The sequence below is a fragment of the Taudactylus pleione genome, unplaced genomic scaffold, assembly GCF_031769625.1.
Source record: "Taudactylus pleione unplaced genomic scaffold, aTauple2 ptg000116l, whole genome shotgun sequence".
Lineage (NCBI taxonomy): Eukaryota > Metazoa > Chordata > Amphibia > Anura > Myobatrachidae > Taudactylus > Taudactylus pleione.
This window is the reverse complement of record NW_028284518.1, coordinates 28,273,563-28,291,696: the sequence shown is the minus strand read 5'-3', so window position 1 is coordinate 28,291,696 and position 18,134 is coordinate 28,273,563. Positions and strand designations below refer to the sequence as shown.

The 18,134-nt window shown below is 42.0% G+C and overlaps 1 protein-coding gene across 1 annotated transcript; it reads left to right on the top strand.

Annotated features, from left to right (window-relative positions):
- Positions 1 to 15,882: 15,882 nt before the first annotated feature.
- On the top strand, positions 15,883 to 17,009 carry MC4R (melanocortin 4 receptor). Its single transcript, XM_088471827.1, has one exon. The coding sequence runs from the start codon at positions 16,002 to 16,004 to the stop codon at positions 17,007 to 17,009; it is 1,008 nt and encodes a 335-aa protein (XP_088327953.1). The 5' UTR covers positions 15,883 to 16,001.
- Positions 17,010 to 18,134: the final 1,125 nt, after the last annotated feature.

The window sequence follows — 18,134 nt, the reverse complement described above, 5'->3', positions numbered from 1 at the left end:
AGCTAAATTACCCCACTATAGTATTGAAACATGCACTAACAATTTATGTTAAATTTAAACTTATTGCAGAAGTTCTCTATTTATTAACCTTTTATAACCCAATATTTTTATTATTACACTAGATAGAAGCTAATTAAAGAAAATGGGGTCTATATTCAAGAAGAACAGCGTAGATCACTAAAAGCAGAAAAGTATGGATCATCGTGTGTCCTAGAAATAAGGCTGACCATAATGATTACCTGCATATATGTGTATGCTCAGAGATGATTGTAGGAGACTGTGTGTGTAACACCCACAGAGCGTACCATTCTTAAGTCAGTTCTAGGTGTGGTGCAGAGGAATATATTCCTTACCTATCAATAACGTTCAGGATAGTTTTGAAATCTTCTGGAAGGGGATGATATAGATACAGGCAATAGGGTACAATTAAATATAGTATTTATTTAACTATATTCATGTAACAAGAAGCAATTTTCATACAAACATTACAATATATAAGTTACAATATGATTGGATCAACACACTTTAAGCGAATAAATTACACTTGGATCTGTGAATTTTATTAAACGGGAACGCTGGATTCTCAATCCAACTGCGAAAAATAGGTTAAAGCAAACATTTTTGTTGTATTGTGTTGTAAGTAGCTGGTTACTTATTTGTTTATGTACTTTGCAAGGCTTTGTGGAACACTTGTGGTGCCATATAAATAAATGATGATAATAATAATAATAATATAGCATCACATTCATATGTAAAAGCATAAATGAAGAAACTATGACCAACAGCTACTTGGTGCACCAGAAAATAAAATAAAATACAATAATCTCTAGTTTTCTCCCTGCATATAAGAGATTGTCTAACTAGTATTTGGTACTTGTAAACATTGCCCGGGTTGAAGGATAATAGGAGGATGAGACAAAGGGCCTGATTCAGAGCCGTTCGTTAACAGCTGTATGCTCGTTGCGTTCCGATGTTGAGAAACCGCGCATGCGTCGGTGTAACACTGCGCATGTGCGTACGGCAGATTGCGAGCTTTTTTTGTCTCGTTCGTCAAATAGCGTGCAGGAAGTGACATGTCAAATGTGATTGACAGAACAGGGCGTTTTTGGGCGTTGACGGGGTGGAGATGGAAAAACGCAGGCGTGGCGAGGCATTTTTGGGGCGTACATACATTATCAGATGCGAACGTCAAATGTGTTCGTACCAACTCATACGTCACTGGATGATCCTCTTTCCCTTCAAAATGCTCGCACAGCTTAGGGTCTGGATTACTCGACCACATTGCAGATGGCCTTCTCCTCCGTCCCGGCACTCCACGATGTTGCATCGATTAATCACGGCTTGTCAGAAAATCAATTAGTGTTGTATTGAAATCCGGCTTGGTATGTGTTTTGAAATCAGTTTTTTGGGTTAGCACAAAACCGTACGCAGGTGGAAATCATAGCTGCTAATGTCAGGATTACACAATCAATTAGCGTACATTTGTGGGGGTTTATTTTTGGGTTGATATTTGGTTTTTGGCCTATTGTAACAATAATGACATCATGTTTGTGTGTTTTTGGCCATTTTGCTTTTGCCTGGTGAATTTGCATCCTTATGTAAATTTTAAAACGTTCCTTAAAGAGCCCTTTTTTTTTCTCATGTAAAATGTTGGTGTTGTGCGTTTTTGCCTTGTGGGCCAGGATTAAATGTAAACCATTTCTACAATAATGTCAGAATACAATGTCGTACATTTTTGGCAAATTTATTTGAAAAAAAAACAATTTCATGCACATTTTTTCCCCAAACATTTTTTGCAGTGTTCATTCCAACAATTTTAATAATTGTGCAAACATAAAAGTTATGGAAACGTAAAGCTAAAAATTAAAAACAATTCACAAGAGAGGAGAGGGAAGTTTTGGCCAGAAAGGAATATGGGGCAAGCACAGAAGGAGTGTGGGAAAAGTAGCCAGTGCTGTCAACGTTTTTTCCCCTGTTTGGCAGGGGGAGGGAGGGCGCCAGACCGGGTCCGGATGTCATCGGGCTGGCCTGTCCAGAGGCAGATGTTGTGGCCTCTGGACTAGGCACAGGGCTAGGCACATTTGGAGGATCGGCTGATGTTGTGCCAGAGGTGGAGGATCCTGATGTTCCGGCAGGAAGGGAGGTCGGCTCCACCATGTGCTGGCGAACGAGCTACTCCAGGGCATTGGCGATGCGGATGTTGGCCCTGGTATTTTCCGCCAGGGCCTGACCAATGGTCACGTTGGCCGCAGCATTTTGCTCCAGGGCCTCAGCCACCCGTACCAGACTGGCGTCCATCCTCTGCAGAATCTCCGTATGGAAATCCGATTTAAAATTGAGTTCTGTGAGGAGGGACACTGCCTGCGAGGGGGATTGCCCAGGACTGGCTTCTGCAGGGTCCTCAGCCGGATGTACTGGTTCCTCCCCTGCAGAGCCTGCAGAAATTCTGCGGCCAAGGCTCCCCTCTGGAGCAGACTCATCCGCCTGTGTCTCTGTTGGAAAAATGAGAAAAGAGTCACATTAGAATCTACATATTGGCACATTAACATTTCAGAGTTGGTGACATCACAATATTTACCTTGGACAACATGAGGAGCCGCAAAGTCTGGCATGTCCGTATCCATGTTGGACACGCCAAACACCTCCACAGCCTGCACACACCCCTGTGCCAGCTCTTCTAAATCATTCAACTCCAATGACACGGGTGGGACCCCCACCTGTCCCCCTTGCATGCCTAGCCCTGTGTGCCATTTTTTGTTTCAGGCGATATTTGAAGTCTTGCCATCTGTGATTGAAAAAGTAGCCATTATTCATGCATTCTTTCACCCAGTTTTTTGGGGGGGTCAAGGTTTTACTTACCGCCGTTTGACATCCCGGGCTAGACGGACAAAATCACCCACCCTATTGACAGCAATGGCTACCTCCTCCCACATTCTCCACTTCTGGCTTGCACTCATATTCCTGTCTGCCTGTGGCAGGATGTCCACACACTTCTGAACCAAAACCTCCATCTCCTTTTTGTGAATTGTGGCTGCCTTTTCTTTTTGCCAGCTTTGGCCGGAATACTGGGCCCAGCAGCCTCTTCCATGTCATCCTCCTCACCTATTTGTTTAAATGTTGAGAATTGTAAGCTTCACAACTTGCACTATATTATGTTTCAAATTAATCATTGTTTCCAAATGCCTGAAATACTTACCGCCAGACTGTTGCCCATTGTTTCCCTGGTCTGTAGCCATGTCTTATCTCCAAACAAGAAATACACCAGAACTTTTTTGTTGGCTCGTGACGTATTTATACATGTGTCCTTATTTTTCGGCCACATCATTGATTGTGCGTTCCTATGATCCCTCCTTAATTTGTGCGGGAAAATAAACACTATTTATGGCTTGGGGCGTCTCGAGTCGAGGTGGCGTTTGTTGATTGTTGGAGGTTACGTTGGTCGGAGTTGATTGTTGGCGGGTTTTGGATTTGGCGTTGGTGGGAGTTGTTTTTGTTTGCTATTTTTTTTTTTTTTTTTTCCCGTTCGCTTTTTTCCTGGTGTTTTTTTTTTTGGCGTTTATTTATTTGGTAAGTTTTTGGCAGTCTAACTTTTGATCAATTTGTGTCTCCTTCTTTTCCTGAATTTTGGAACGTTAATTTATCCAAATTTCATCTTTGTTAGGTTTTTTGTGGCTCTGCCCCAACGACCTTTTGATCCGGAGACTTATATATTATCTATTGGTAAGTTTATTTTTTCACTTGGTTATTAAATGTTCATGTTTGTATTTACCCAACTTTGTTTGACCTTACACTTGTAACCTTTGTTTTTATTAGTCAGAAATGTTTCAAATAATTCGTGTTTTTCTATCTGCGTATTTTTGTACTTGTATTTGCGAACTAATTAGCGCATTTTTAACTGTTTCTATTGTGACTGGTATTTGCGAACTAATTAGCGCATTTTTAACTGTTTCTATTGTGACTGGTATTTGCGAACTAATTAGCTCATTTTTAATTGCTTATTTAGACCCGTTAAATTGGTTGTGTTTTCCCTTTAGCATTTGTTGATTACATTTGGGCCCAATTTGAGGTAGTCTGCGCAATGTCGTTTTGCTATTTGGGCAAATGTGTGTTTCTCCCCTTTTATGTTTTGTCTTGCACCCAATTTTGATTCATAAATGCCCAGCCTAAATTGTTGCATTTTTATATTGTGATTATTTACAGTTTGGCCCAATCATGACAATACCCCGGCATGTAAGCATCAATGGATTGTATCATCAAGCTAAGTAAAAATCAATTTTTTTGGGGGGGAAAAAAGCCTTACATTCAAATCTTGCTATTTCAGGTTGATCTGGGTCGGATTGTTCTGGCCATGCTCCCGGAAGCCGACCAACCTCAATCTTGTCCCAGGCGTAGGCATCGTAGGTGTGCAAGGCCCCAGATATATCGAACACGTGTCACCCTTTTTGGAATGCCCGGTGATGAGGTTTTAAGACGCTACCGTCTTCCTCCCAAAATCATCATAGACACTCTCTCATTAATAGAGAGTGATCTTGAGCGGCAAATTGACAGTCCTACAGCAATACCACCACTTACGCAATTTATGGCGGTGTTACATTTCTGTGCCTCAGGATCGTTTCAAACAACGGTGGGAATAGTTTCGGGCATCTCCCAATCCTCCTTTTCCCGAATCCTGAGGGCAGTGATGGAGGCACTTTTCAAGCACCTCCATCATTTTATTCAAATGCCTTTGGATATGGGTGCCCTTACCAAATAGCTGGCTTCCCACACATCATAGGGGTTGTGGATGGTACTCACATACCACTTCAGCCTCCAGCATGGCTGGAGGCCATATTTCGCAACTGTAAACACTATCACTCCCTGAATGTAATGGTGGTATGTGATGCCTCCCTCCAGATCCTGTCCCTGAATGCAAAATTACCAGGAAGTGCACATGACTCATTCATCATCCGGCAATCAGGGATATGGCACAAATTAAACAACCTACAAGCTGGTGATGTGTGGCTTCTGAGTAAGTGGAGACCTTTAGTACATAACAATGTTAAGCTTGATACACAGTGATCCTGATGTTGTCACTTCTTTTTCACAGGAGACAGTGGCTACCCTTGCATGCCCTGGCTGCTCACTCCTTATTTGGCTCCCACACCAGGGCCACAAAGTAATTTTAATGCCGCACTTACAGCCACCAGGCAAGTGGTGGAGCGCTGTATCGGCCTTTTAAAAGGCTGATTCAGATGCCTCCACCGCTCTGGTGGCGAGCTCATGTATTTGCCGGATATGGTTTTGAAAATTGTGGTCCTGTGTGGGATATTTCACAACATCGTCATAAGGAGTGGTGTCCCAATGCAGCCAGAGGATGCCTTACCTGAGGATGGCCCCCCCCGAGGTTGGTCGGAGGTCAGTATGTGGGGGGGCCATACGCGATGATGTGGTGGCCAGATATTTTAGGTAATTATTGGCAACACAACAGTGTTTAGACACAATGTGGTAAGGATTGTTTGAGAACATCTAATTATTTTGTGTTTTTTTCTCCATCTTCTGTTTGTTTTCATAATCTTTGGGACTCCAACGATGACTACTTCCTGCTACCCTAAAAAAACCTTCATGGGGAAACTTTGGGAATATATTATGGAACCCATATTGCAACGCCACATTTGTGGAATCATGTTGGCATGGTCCTTCGTCAACCAGTTCTTGATTTTTTGTTTTAATTTTAAAAGTTTGTTGTATGTGTTGTATTTATGATTATCACTGTGTGTTTTGTTTGTGAGTGAACACTTTGTTATTTTAGTTATGTTGTGAATAAATGTTTTGCGAGTGTAATTTTGTACCTTTTTTTGCACATTACAAGCAAGTGTAACCAGGTTCACACACGTTACATTTGCCTAAGGGGTAAGCCTGTAATGACGCAAGTTGAGCTAAAATGTAAGATGTTTTCTGGGTCCAAACCAACACCCAAAGGAATCCTGTACAATCAGTTGGCTTCGTAATATCGGCCTAAGCAGGTTGCCCCCCAAATAGGAACATGTAAAATGTAGTAATATATAATTTGTACAACACCAAAAAAGGCCAATCAGATTGTTACTGTTAGGTGTTTCTTGTGCCTGTTTTCCTAAAAAATACAACACACAATCTTAGTGACAATAATTGCAAATCCTTGCTGGAAGAGTCTACTTATGTCAGTGTAAACAATATCTGATTTGGAAACAAGGAATGAGACAGAACGTTAAGTTTACATTTTTTATTTATTTAACTTTTGTAAAAAAAACCCCTAAAACTGGTTCCTAAGGAGGACCGACATATGGTCAATAAACTAAAAAAAACCCATACCGTTCAAAATAACGGCCGCTCCAGAAGCCACTCCCTCGTCCTCCTCGGAGGTGCCTCCATTCCCCAACGAGCTTGGCGGGGTGATTTGGGATTCAGGGGAGGGGGTAGTTAGAAGAGGGGTGGTTGGTGGAGAGGGGGAATTGGGATGGAGGGGAAGGAGCCCCGAAACATCCTCCACAGGGTCTGTGCAGGCTGGGGAGGAGGGGGAAATAGGGGAATTTGGGGGTGTGGAGGTTTGGCTTGGGGTTGGGGAGAGTGGGCGAGAGCGCCGTCTTTGATGGCGTTGACGCCGTAGTCTTCGCTGTGCCCCTAAAAGATGTGAAACAAATTGTGGTTAGTTTCAACCAAAACCGAGTTAAACACTAATTTATGACAACACAAATATGAAAACATGGCCATGCAGATATGAGTACAATGAATAAATAGGACATACATGAAAACATGGCCATGCAGATATGAGTACAATGAATAAATAGGACATACATGAAAACATGGCCATGCAGATATGAGTACAATGAATAAATAGGCCATACATGAAAACATGCACACGCCAAACATGAAAACCACAGTCCCAAAAACTTACTTTCCGCGATCTGCATGCGAAAGCATGCCAGCAAGCGGGGCGTCCGCCGTTGCAGGTCCGACCACCTGCGCTCCAGCTGGCCGACCTGGCGGCGTGAGCCGAAGGAACGCAGGCGGCCACGTACCTCCGCATATGCGGAACGCTTCTCTCTATTTGTGATGGGTGGAGGCTGGCTGGTGATCCGCCTATCCATCACCTCGGTTAACACCAGCAGCTCGCGCCTGGTGAATGCCGAGGCTCTCATAATGGCAATGGTGTATTTGTTAAAAATCATTTTTAATAAAGACCCAAAAATAAATTTGATTGGCTAATGTATTTGGGTAATTAACAGGACCAATTCTATTGGTTAGTGTATGAGTCATGTGTTCGACAGGGCCAGAAATCTCTTGAGAGTTATGATAGGCTTGATGCAGTGACATGCGTAAGCAAATTTAAATAAAGAAATGAACCCAGGAAAATATGCGTGGTTAAAAACAAATAAAACAATTGTTTAATTGGCTCTAACATGTATTTTGACAAAGAAAAGCGAATGTTTAAGCCGTACGTATTCTGCGGGTAAACACAAACACGGACAAGATTAAAGTTTATTGCATTGTCAAAAAAAACAATTAAGCTAATTGATATATTGATTGGCATGATATGATTGAGGGAGGTAGGCAGAAAAAAGGAGCAGGTTATCGGAATCTGACAGTCCCACTTCCGGTTTGTACTTGTGCGTGCGTTCCCTTCAAGCCACTTTGGGGATGTACGCTCGCTATTTGGCACGCTCATTAGTTAGAGGAGGGTTCGGTAGAGTTTGGGGAGGATGTTTAGCTGCGTTCAAAAATACGAGCGAGTGCTTGAATTTACATATTTTTTTACGTACGCCGAACGTACGAACGGCCACTTGCGTCCGGGTCTGAATGAGGGCCAAAGTGTCCTCTATTTATGCAAGATCCTGCACTAATGTTTTTTTAAACAGTTGTAGTTACTTGTTTCTGATATTAATATGCACAATGTAATTTTCTCTCACTCTTTCCTTGCTGAGTAATATTGGCAACTTGCCTGAGTACAATGTTTATTGCAACACTAGGGGCCAAATGTAATAGGTAGTCAGTTTTATTAACAGTACAAACTCGCACTTTCTCGCACTTTTAAAAAGTGCGAGTTTGTACTGAAACTCGCAAATTCAATAGCCTGCGAACTTTTCAGCTCGAGGCTACTGCATTTGCGAGTGCAGGCGAGTTTAGGACTATGTAAACTGACACCTTTTAATGCGAGTAGCATTAAAAGGTGCGAGTTTTAGAGAAGCCATCACAGATCAGTGAGATCCGTGATGGCTTCTGTGTGTGTGTGTGGAAAAAAAAAAGGCGTGCACCCCCTCCCCAAAAGCATAACCAGCCCCGGGCTTTATAAAGCCTGTTCTGGTTCTAAAAATACAGGGGCCAAAATGCATAGGGGGCCCCTGTATATTAAGAACCAGCTCAGGGCTTTGTTGAGCTGGTCCTTGTTCTGGAAAATCAGGGGACAAAACGAGTAGGGGTCCCCTGAAAATTCCAGAACCAGCACCGAACTCTTTCTAGCAGGGGGATAATGCCACAGCCAGGGAAAACCTTTCACCGGTTTCCCCGGCCAAAGCATTATCCCTGACTGCTAGTCAGTCCAGGCCGGGGATCCCTGGGGAGTTGAGGACCCCCCAAATAAAGGGGTCCCCCTCGCCAGGGCACCCCAGGCCTAGACTGATAGCCCGGGGCTATCCCCGGCACCCTAGGGCGGTGGGTGCCGGGTTGATAGTAAAGTGTAAAGTGTAAAATTAAGTTTTCAATATTGTCTTTATTTGTAGAACCACAAGTACCAGCAAGCCTCCCCTGCATGCTGGTATTTGGAGAACCACAAATACCAGCATGCGGGGCATTACGGGCCCGCTGGCACTTGTAGTTCCACAACTAAAGGTATACGTAAATAAACAAACATACACCGTGAAAGTATAATTTTAATAAAACATACATGCACACTCACACTCACACATACTCACCTAGTATCCGAAGTAATCCATAGGGGTGTACCTGAAAAAAAAATCCATACTCACCTCTACTATGCGTCGATCACGTCCACTGGCAATCCAGGGGTTAAAATAAAAAAACACAAAAAAACCCGATCCATACGGACTGAGCAAAGGTATGTGTGTACACATACCTTTGCTCCACATAAATGACCGGGGCACACGTGTGCCCCGTCAGAGAAGGGACCACCTGATTGGTGCTCCCTGATTGGCTGGCGGCCCCTTCACTGACGGGGCACATGTGTGCCCCGGTCATTTACGCGGAGCAAAGGTATGTGTACACACATACCTTTGGTCAGTCCGTATGGATCGTGTTTTTTTGCATTTTTTTATTTTAACCCCTTGATTGCCTACTTGGAGAAGAGGATGTGATCGACGCATAGGAGAGGTGAGTATGGATTTTTTTTTTCAGGTACACCCCTATGGATTACTGCGGATACTAGGTGAGTATGTGTGAGTGTGAGTGTCCATGTATGTTTTATTAAAATTATACTTTCACGGTGTATGTTTGTTTATTTACGTATTTCTTTAGTTGTGGAACTACAAGTACCAGCGGGCCCGTAATGCCCTGCATGCTGGTATTTGTGGTTCTCCAAATACCAGCATGCAGGGGAGGCTTGCTGGTACTTGTGGTTCTACAACCAAAGACAATATGGAAACTTTAATTTTACACTTTACACTATCAACCCGGCACCCACCGCCCTAGGGTGCCGGGGATAGCCTCGGGCTATCAGTCTAGGCCTGGGGTGCCCTGGAGAGGGGGACCCCTTTATTGGGGGGTCCTCAACTCCCCAGGGGTCCCCGGCCTGGACTGACTAGCAGTCAGGGATAATGCTTTGACCGGGGAAACCGGTGAAAGGTTTTCCCTGGCTGTGGCATTATCCCCCTGCTAGAAAGAGTTCGGTGCTGGTTCTGGAATTTTCAGGGGACCCCTACTCGTTTTGTCCCCTGATGTTCCAGAACCAGCTCAACAAAGCCCTGTGCTGGTTCTTAAAATACAGGGGCCCCCTACGCATTTTGGCCCCTGTATTTTTTGAACCAGAACAGGCTTTATAAAGCCCAGGGCTGGTTATGCTTTTGGGGAGGGGGTGCACGTCATTTTTTATTTTTATTTTAAAACATTTAACATAAGTACACACAGAAACATGTACATATCTCATGGATATGTGCATGTTTCTGTGTTAATCTGACCTGCTCAGGATGTCCTCGCTAGCCTGAAGCAGGTCTATTATTTGGGGACTTTTGGTAATCTGTTTTTTGCGAGTCTGAAACAGACACTCTATTACATTGGGCGAGTTGATTGTTTTCAATGTGAAAACATCTGGATGCGAGTTTGAGAATGGAGAGTTTTAGTAACTCTGAAAAATGCGAGTTTTGGTGAACAGACACCCTATTACATTGGAGAGTTGTGAAAAATTGCGAGTTTAGCACCAAACTCGCAATTTACCAAAACAGACTACCTATTACATTTGGCCCTATATCTTTAGTAGTAACTGTATTGTAGCTGATTAGGCTCTATTAGAGTTAATTGTAGCAATCTAGTTGCAATTTTTTCTGGCTGGTCTCCCTGCATCTGTGATGGGAATATTTCTGCTCTCCTACATACTCAGTGTCTTCTAAATAATGGGCTTAAGCTGGCCACACACTAGACCAACTTACATCCAACCATCCAACTACTTGATTGGTTGGATCATCATTTACTCCCATACTTTACCAGACTTTAATTCCAACCAATCAACTAGTTGGATGGTTGGATGAAAGTTGGTCTAGTCTGTGATACAACTAATTTTGAAGAATAGGGCAGTAGCTCAGTTCAAACCCTTGGTTGGAGGAAGTGACTGCTCTTATTATTTAGACTTTTAGATGGAATTTGCTGGTATGCTGGCACAAACTGCTACAGTGTGGGGAGAACTTGCTGCAAGTTTTTCAAGCTGATAGTAGAGGACCCACTTAGTAATACTGGATTCCTGGATCATACAACAAGCTAACTGAAAGTACTGCGAGCACTAAACTTAGTCACTTTATAGTACATTCAAGCTGCCTTTACTATTTGACTTCCTTAACTGTGCAGGGTGGTTATACTGTTGCTAGCAGGTAGAGTCAGATGAGTATGGCTAAATTCCTTACATATATAGCTATATGTGCTTGTTGCAGCCTGTCAGCTGAGTGACAATACAGTAATGAAGAGTGCTGGTGCTTGTGGTTTGCTACAGACCTCTCCTCGGTGACTCTGCTCCGTCACCAGTCTATTCCTATCCTGGCAAGCCTCTGACACTTGCTGATGCCCACGGCCCACCTCTCCGCCACACAGATCCGATCAGCCACTCCTCCACCGGCCTCACTCCGGAACAGTCCCACTCTGATGTGCAGCGGAAGTCCCGGGAACTCTGGATGCTCAGACAGCCAGAGAACTCTGCTCTCTGCCTTCTCTCAGGTAAGCCTCAGTGCAGGTCTGACTGCAGTTTCTGCTAACTCGGGACTTCCCCAGTGGCACTTGCGAGTCCTCCTTATAACAGCCACGGTCGCGCATGGTGCTCTTTCCCGCCAACCACATGCGCAGTCCACTGTTCACTCTCCCTCTGTACCTTTGGTGACTATGGGAACAGTTTCCCTCTATTATGCTGTTCTGCATCTCCAATGTCCCCAGCCGCGTGCCCCTTAGCTCCTAGGGCACATAGTAAGCAGGTGGCTCCATTTGCTCTTGTGAGGGGATGCACATACAGTATATACATGCAAATGGCACTTTTAAATAAAAACTGGCATTTTGTTTTATTATAAGAACAGTGTATATATACTTTATATATTAACTAGCATACTTTCTTTATTTATATACAGTGAACATACATGAATTGAATACATACATATCTTAGAAATGGGCCAGTAACCATTTCAGGGGATCACATGTGGACCCCTATATAGTTAGTTACACAGAGCTCCTAGTGGGAGGTGGCATTGTTGTTGCTTCAAGGGGTCACAAATAAGTACCCTAGCCATCACCAAACCAGGATGAGAGGCTACTAATCTGCTTTGCATTAGTAGATAAGGCCCATGCTCTATTTTTGTAAATTCTACTAAAATTAACCAGTACCACACTGTTCAGGGTATTATTATTATTATTATAATTATATGGAGGGGAAAGCTGACAATCCGCTGTCCAAGCGGTCAATTTATAAGATATACACCAATTGACCACTCGATGTCTGGCCTGACATCACAACTGGGTGCCCAGTTGTGATTTCACAGTACGCAGACCACCTATACGCAGTCAGATGTTCCGATATATCTCCAAAACATATAGGCATCGACTGTGCTGCACGGGTGACCTGATATGTCTGATCAATGTCATTCACAGACATATAGGGTGTACACACTCACCGAGGCTCTACCAATATCTTGATCGAACGAACTATATATCGACAAGTGTATCCAGCTTAACTGTCATTTTACAGACTGTAGGGGAGATTTATCAAAGCTTGGAGAGAGATAAAGTGGAGAGAGATACAGTAAAGTGGAGAGAGATAAATTACCATCAAATCAGCTCCTTTCATTTTTCAAACACAGCATGTAAAATGCCAGTTAACAGCTGATTGGTTGGTATTTTTATTTTCTCCAAGGTTTGATACATATTACACTAAGGCCCGTATTCAATTAGTTTCGCACCCGCGATAAAGTTTTGCCTGCCAGACTTTTCACCTACATCACGTATTTTAGCCATATTCAATTCCAAAAGATGTGAAAATGGACACACACGAAGTCAGAAAAGGCGCAAAGTGGTGTCAGAATTGGGGAAATCAGCCTGAACCCCCCAAATAAGGTGCACAAACATTGGGGATAATTGTAGTAGTGCCCAATTAGCCCTATTAAAACTGTTTGGGATACTTTGCACAAATTGCACTAATTAGCATATTTGCATAAGTGGTGAAAAATGGCATAAAGCAGTATTTTTGTTGAAAATAAGTAGTCCTGTCAAATTTGGGGTACCTGAAAATGGGTGCAAGCATATTTTAATGTCTCTAAAGTGAAATTTAAAATAATGTAATATTCCACCCACCAAAAATGTACCTGCAATCCCCAAAACACTTGACTCCTTCATAGTGCACCCCTAGAATCTTATTTCGCTAGTTTGCAAACTTGTCCCCTCACTTTGCACATTTTTGCCCCCAAAGTCAAAGTACCTGTTTTGGGGTGTTATTAAGTTTTTTTTCAGGAATTCTTTCACTCAGTTGTCCATTGGGGGGCTGTCCCAAGGGTTCAGAGTGGTTTCCCCACCTTTGCACCCCCAAACAAAAATGTTCAACTTCTTTTCTCCATCTAATTAGAGGCAAATCTTTTTCTCCTATTACATTGCATTTACTTTCGGCAATTGTCATTGAATACGCCGATAATTTTATGAGAGGCAAAAAATCACAGTCGGCGATACTTTTTCATGGATCTCGGCTTTTCACTTCTAATTGAACACGGTCTCAAGTTTGAGAAATTACAGTTAGACAGTTAGAAGCTAATTGTTTGGTACTTTGGCCTTTATTAACATACTTTATTACCAGCTGTAAATTTATTTTAGTATCACAGAGATACTAAATATGCCACTGGTATTCAGCATTACTCACCTCTCCAGCATGGTCCAGTGAGGTCCAACAATGATCCCCCTCCTCAGTGGCATCTTCTGCTCTGTTGCTGGCAGCCTATTGCTGTCAGCGACTGGTTACTGTCTCACACTTTCACTCGGCGTGTACCCGGCAGTGCCTGGAAGGCTTACTGAAGCTTCAATGGCTGCTGCCGGGTTTTCATTGCCGACAATGAGTACTGTATTGCTATCGCCATCTGAAAATGAGCGATACAGTGATAGACAGCGGTAATCTTAGATTACCGCTGTTTGATAAATATTGAAAGGATGAGGTAATCCCTTTAGCGAGTGCTAAAGGAAGGGGTTATGTATCGTTGATGAATGGGGCCCTTTAACTCTCAGAAAACGTTGTAGTCATTTTATGGTTTTGTACTGCTTATGTAAAAGTATATATAGGAAACATGATTATTTTATGGGATTATTTTAACTTTAAAATAAAAATGAAAAAAGCTCTTCCTTGTGAAGCCACGGTTACAAATAAGTGCAAACATTTTGCTGGTCAAAAATGGGTTAAAAATGTTTTACATCATTTGTTTACTGTAATCTGCTTTCACAGGGAGTCTTAAGTTTATACCATTATTTTGAAATCAGAACAGTGATTGTATTAAACATAAATTATTCAATTATGTTATTTAGTGATTTACAGCCCAAGTATGTAAGCTTTGGTTAACAAAAAATTATATCCCTGCAGTAGGCATTGATGATTGTTTATATATTTCTATTATAGCATGTGCAAAACAAAAATAATAGAATAAAACTATTAGTCGCATACTACAACAAAAACTAAACAAAAAGGAAAAAATAAGAATCTTGCTTGTCAATTATTTATTTTTCATATTCCACTCTTATTGTGAGGTATTTAAGAGACTAGAGGGGTTTATTTACTAAAGTGCGGGTTTTTAGAAATGGAGATGTTGCCCATGACAACCAATCAGATTCTACTTAACATTTATTTAGCACCTTCTCCATTTCTAAAAACCCGCACTTTAGTAAATATACCCACTAACGGTCGATCAACAGCGATGTTGTGTTTCTCTATCACACATTTACTAACACTTAAAAAAACAAATAAATAATTGTCCATAAGTAAATCTATGACATAGCCCTAGAAACAATACATCAATATTGATCGATTTATATAGAATTGAAATTGATTAAAATTGACCTTTACTAAATATGGGACTGATTCTGCAAGGATCGCAATTGTAAAGCTGTACGCAGGCAGCTTTGCATTGCGATCTTTGATCTCATGCAAATGCAGCAGGAGGTGTATGACACCCCCTGGTGCATTTGCGATTCCAGCACTGCAACTGAGGACCATTGTGACCATCGGTGATCGATGGTCGCGATGGTGGACCGCGTCTGGCATTCAGCCAGCTGAGTAAGCCTCAGCATACTCAGGCTGGCTGGCTTGCGAGCCCAGCAGACTGCGTACATCCACGCAGTCTCTGAGCTAGCCGCTCCCGGAAAATGGGGCAGATATGCCCTGTTTCTGGGAACGCCGGCTGACCCCATCCCCACACAGTCCCTTAAATGCCTCAGCCTGTCAATCAGGCAGAGGCATTCAAGGAGTAGCGTGTATGTTAGCAGGACCCATTCTACACACTCGCAGAATGGGTCCTGCACATGTGCAGATTCCTGTGCACTTGCGTGCACTGCTGATTTAGCCCCTATATCTCTAAGAGGTAAATTTACTAATGGTCAATTTTAATAGATAAAAAATGTATCTAAATCAATCAACATCGATGTTGTGTTTAAGGGGCTAAGTCACGCATTTGCTAACAGATGATCTTTTGACATTGATTGTTAGTGAATTTGTGATTTTGCCCCTGAAATACATCGATGTTGACTAATTTAGATCGATTTTTAATCGATTAAAATCAACCTTTAGTAAATTAATCCTAAAGATTTAGAAATAAGGATTGTCAAATAGAAGCTTCTTTTATTTACTTACAGTATTTATGCCTATATTGCTTTATTACAGCAAATACTACAGCTGGAAGCAGTGAGTTCTGCTGCTGCTGGCTGCATAACTCGCACACTGACACATGCTTCTCTTCCCATTGGTTACCAGGAAACATTGAGGTGGGAGCGAGTCTTTTCATTCTACTTTCCTCAATGTATAAAATCATCAGCTATCTTGTGCCTGCTCTTCTTGCAAGGACCCCTTTACAGATGTGTGTGCCAATCTCTGCACAGGAGGGGAAAAAAAGAGTATTTCTAATAACATTTCCAAGGATGGATGAGAAAGAAAACCTGATAGTACATGTGGGAAAATAAATTCAATGTTCTTCAAGTGAACAACATAATGGATTTGTGTAACAAAATGAATTACTTTTAACTATTGATTGTTGATTTCATCTATATTTGGTTTTGCATCCTCTGGCAAAGAGCATCTTAAAATAATTCTCTTATACCGTGACTGAATGGGGAAGATGAATTTAACACAACATCATCACCATGGGCTGTATTTAATGCACTTTCGAAATCACAGCCATGGTTTGCATGTTGGAGCCAATGAGAGCATGGAAAAGAGCCATCACTCTGGAGGATGCTACGAACAATTGTTTGTGATGCCAGAAGTTTTTGTAATCCTGGGGATTGTGAGTTTACTGGAAAATATTCTGGTAGTAGTTGCAATATCACGCAATAAGAACCTACATTCCCCTATGTATTTCTTTATCTGCAGCCTGGCAGTAGCTGACATGCTTGTGGGTGTATCAAATGGATTTGAAACTGTTGTAATCACTCTGTCGAATCACACAGATAGAAATGCACAACATCTCATTGAGAGCATTGATAATATCCTGGATTCTATCATCTGCAGCTCCCTGCTTGCTTCTGTGTGCAGTCTGCTGTCTATTGCTGTGGACAGGTACTTCACTATTTTTTATGCTCTACAGTATCACAACATCATTACAGTGAAAAGAACATTCATGATTATTACTTGTATTTGGACAGTGTGTTCAATCTCTGGTGTATTGTTTATTGTGTACTATGACAGCAATGTGGTCATTATTTGCCTTATCAGTATTATGTTCACCATGCTCGCTCTTATGGTGTCCCTATATGTGCATATGTTTATGCTTGCCAGGCTGCATATGAAGAGGATTGCAGTTCTGCCAAGTACAAGCACAATTAGACAAGGAACAAACATGAAAGGAGCTATCACGCTGACTATCTTACTGGGAGTTTTTGTAGTCTGTTGGGCTCCTTTTTTTCTACATCTCATTTTCTATATCTCTTGCCCTCAGAACCCCTATTGTATTTGTTTCATGTCACATTTCAATGTTTATCTTATACTCATCATGTGTAACTCTGTTATCGATCCACTGATTTATGCCCTGCGCAGTCAAGAGTTAAGAAAAACCTTTAAAGAAATGATATGGTGCTCTTGTATGGGAAAATTGTGTGAGCTTGCTGGCCACTATTAAACAGGGACTGATCAGTGATATTTATAATGACATTTATACTGTTAAAAGCTATTATGTACTGTTAATATATACAGTATATACAAGCACATATATATTTATATATAAACTGTTTATATATACATGGATATGTATTGTATATTACTTGTTCATATGTGGTGAGTATGTTGCATTTCTGATGTCAAAATTATTACAGGAACTTGGAAATGTACTGAAGAATAAATAAATGAATGCTGTGGAATAATGTGTGTTGTCTATAAAGCCTATTAGTTGCTAAACCTTTAGTAAAGAAATAAAATAGAAATCCTTAGATTCCCCAAAGTTAAAAAAAATGATGTCTTCCTAATGATGTCCACCATCGTACCTGCTCCACTGTTTAATGGTATTGGCACAGTGACAGTTCTTGCACCTGCATAAATCAGCCACAAGGTTTAGCTACTTCTTGTGCCTGCACATTGTAGACAATGGGGCTGATTCACAGTCGTTTGCTATGCAGAAGTTTTTGCAGTTGATAGATTATTGGCCAACTGTGCATGCGCCGGAGTGGCAGTGTCCATGTGTCAAGGTGCATTACTGTAGTCGCATGCAGAGTATTTATTGTTAGTTTGATTGACAATCAGGGATTGTTTGGGGCAAAGCCGTAACTAGACAATTTGGTGCCCTGTGCCAGAAAGCACTTTGTAGCCCCCCCCATCGTAAACAGGGACAGTGCATGACGCAGACGTGTGAGTCAAAAAAGGGGCATGGTCTCATAGGGAAAGGGCATGGCTACACTATAGTACCCCCAATTCACATTATGCCACAAGTAGTGCCCCTTATTCACATTACACTACATAGTAGTGCCCCTTATACACATTTTGCTAAACTGTAGTAATGCCCCATACACATTATTCCACACAGTACAAAACCCCCCTTACACATTATGTCGCACAGTACAAAGCCCCCATACACATTATGCCACACAGTACAAAGCCCCCCCCTACACATTATGCCATGTCATGATGTCTCTCCCAGTCCGTTGCCTGACACGACTGTGTATTTTCGGCAGCCATTTTGGCCACAATTTGAATAAACACACACATAACACTCCATTACTTTTCTTTGGTTGCATCTACACACCTCCTGATC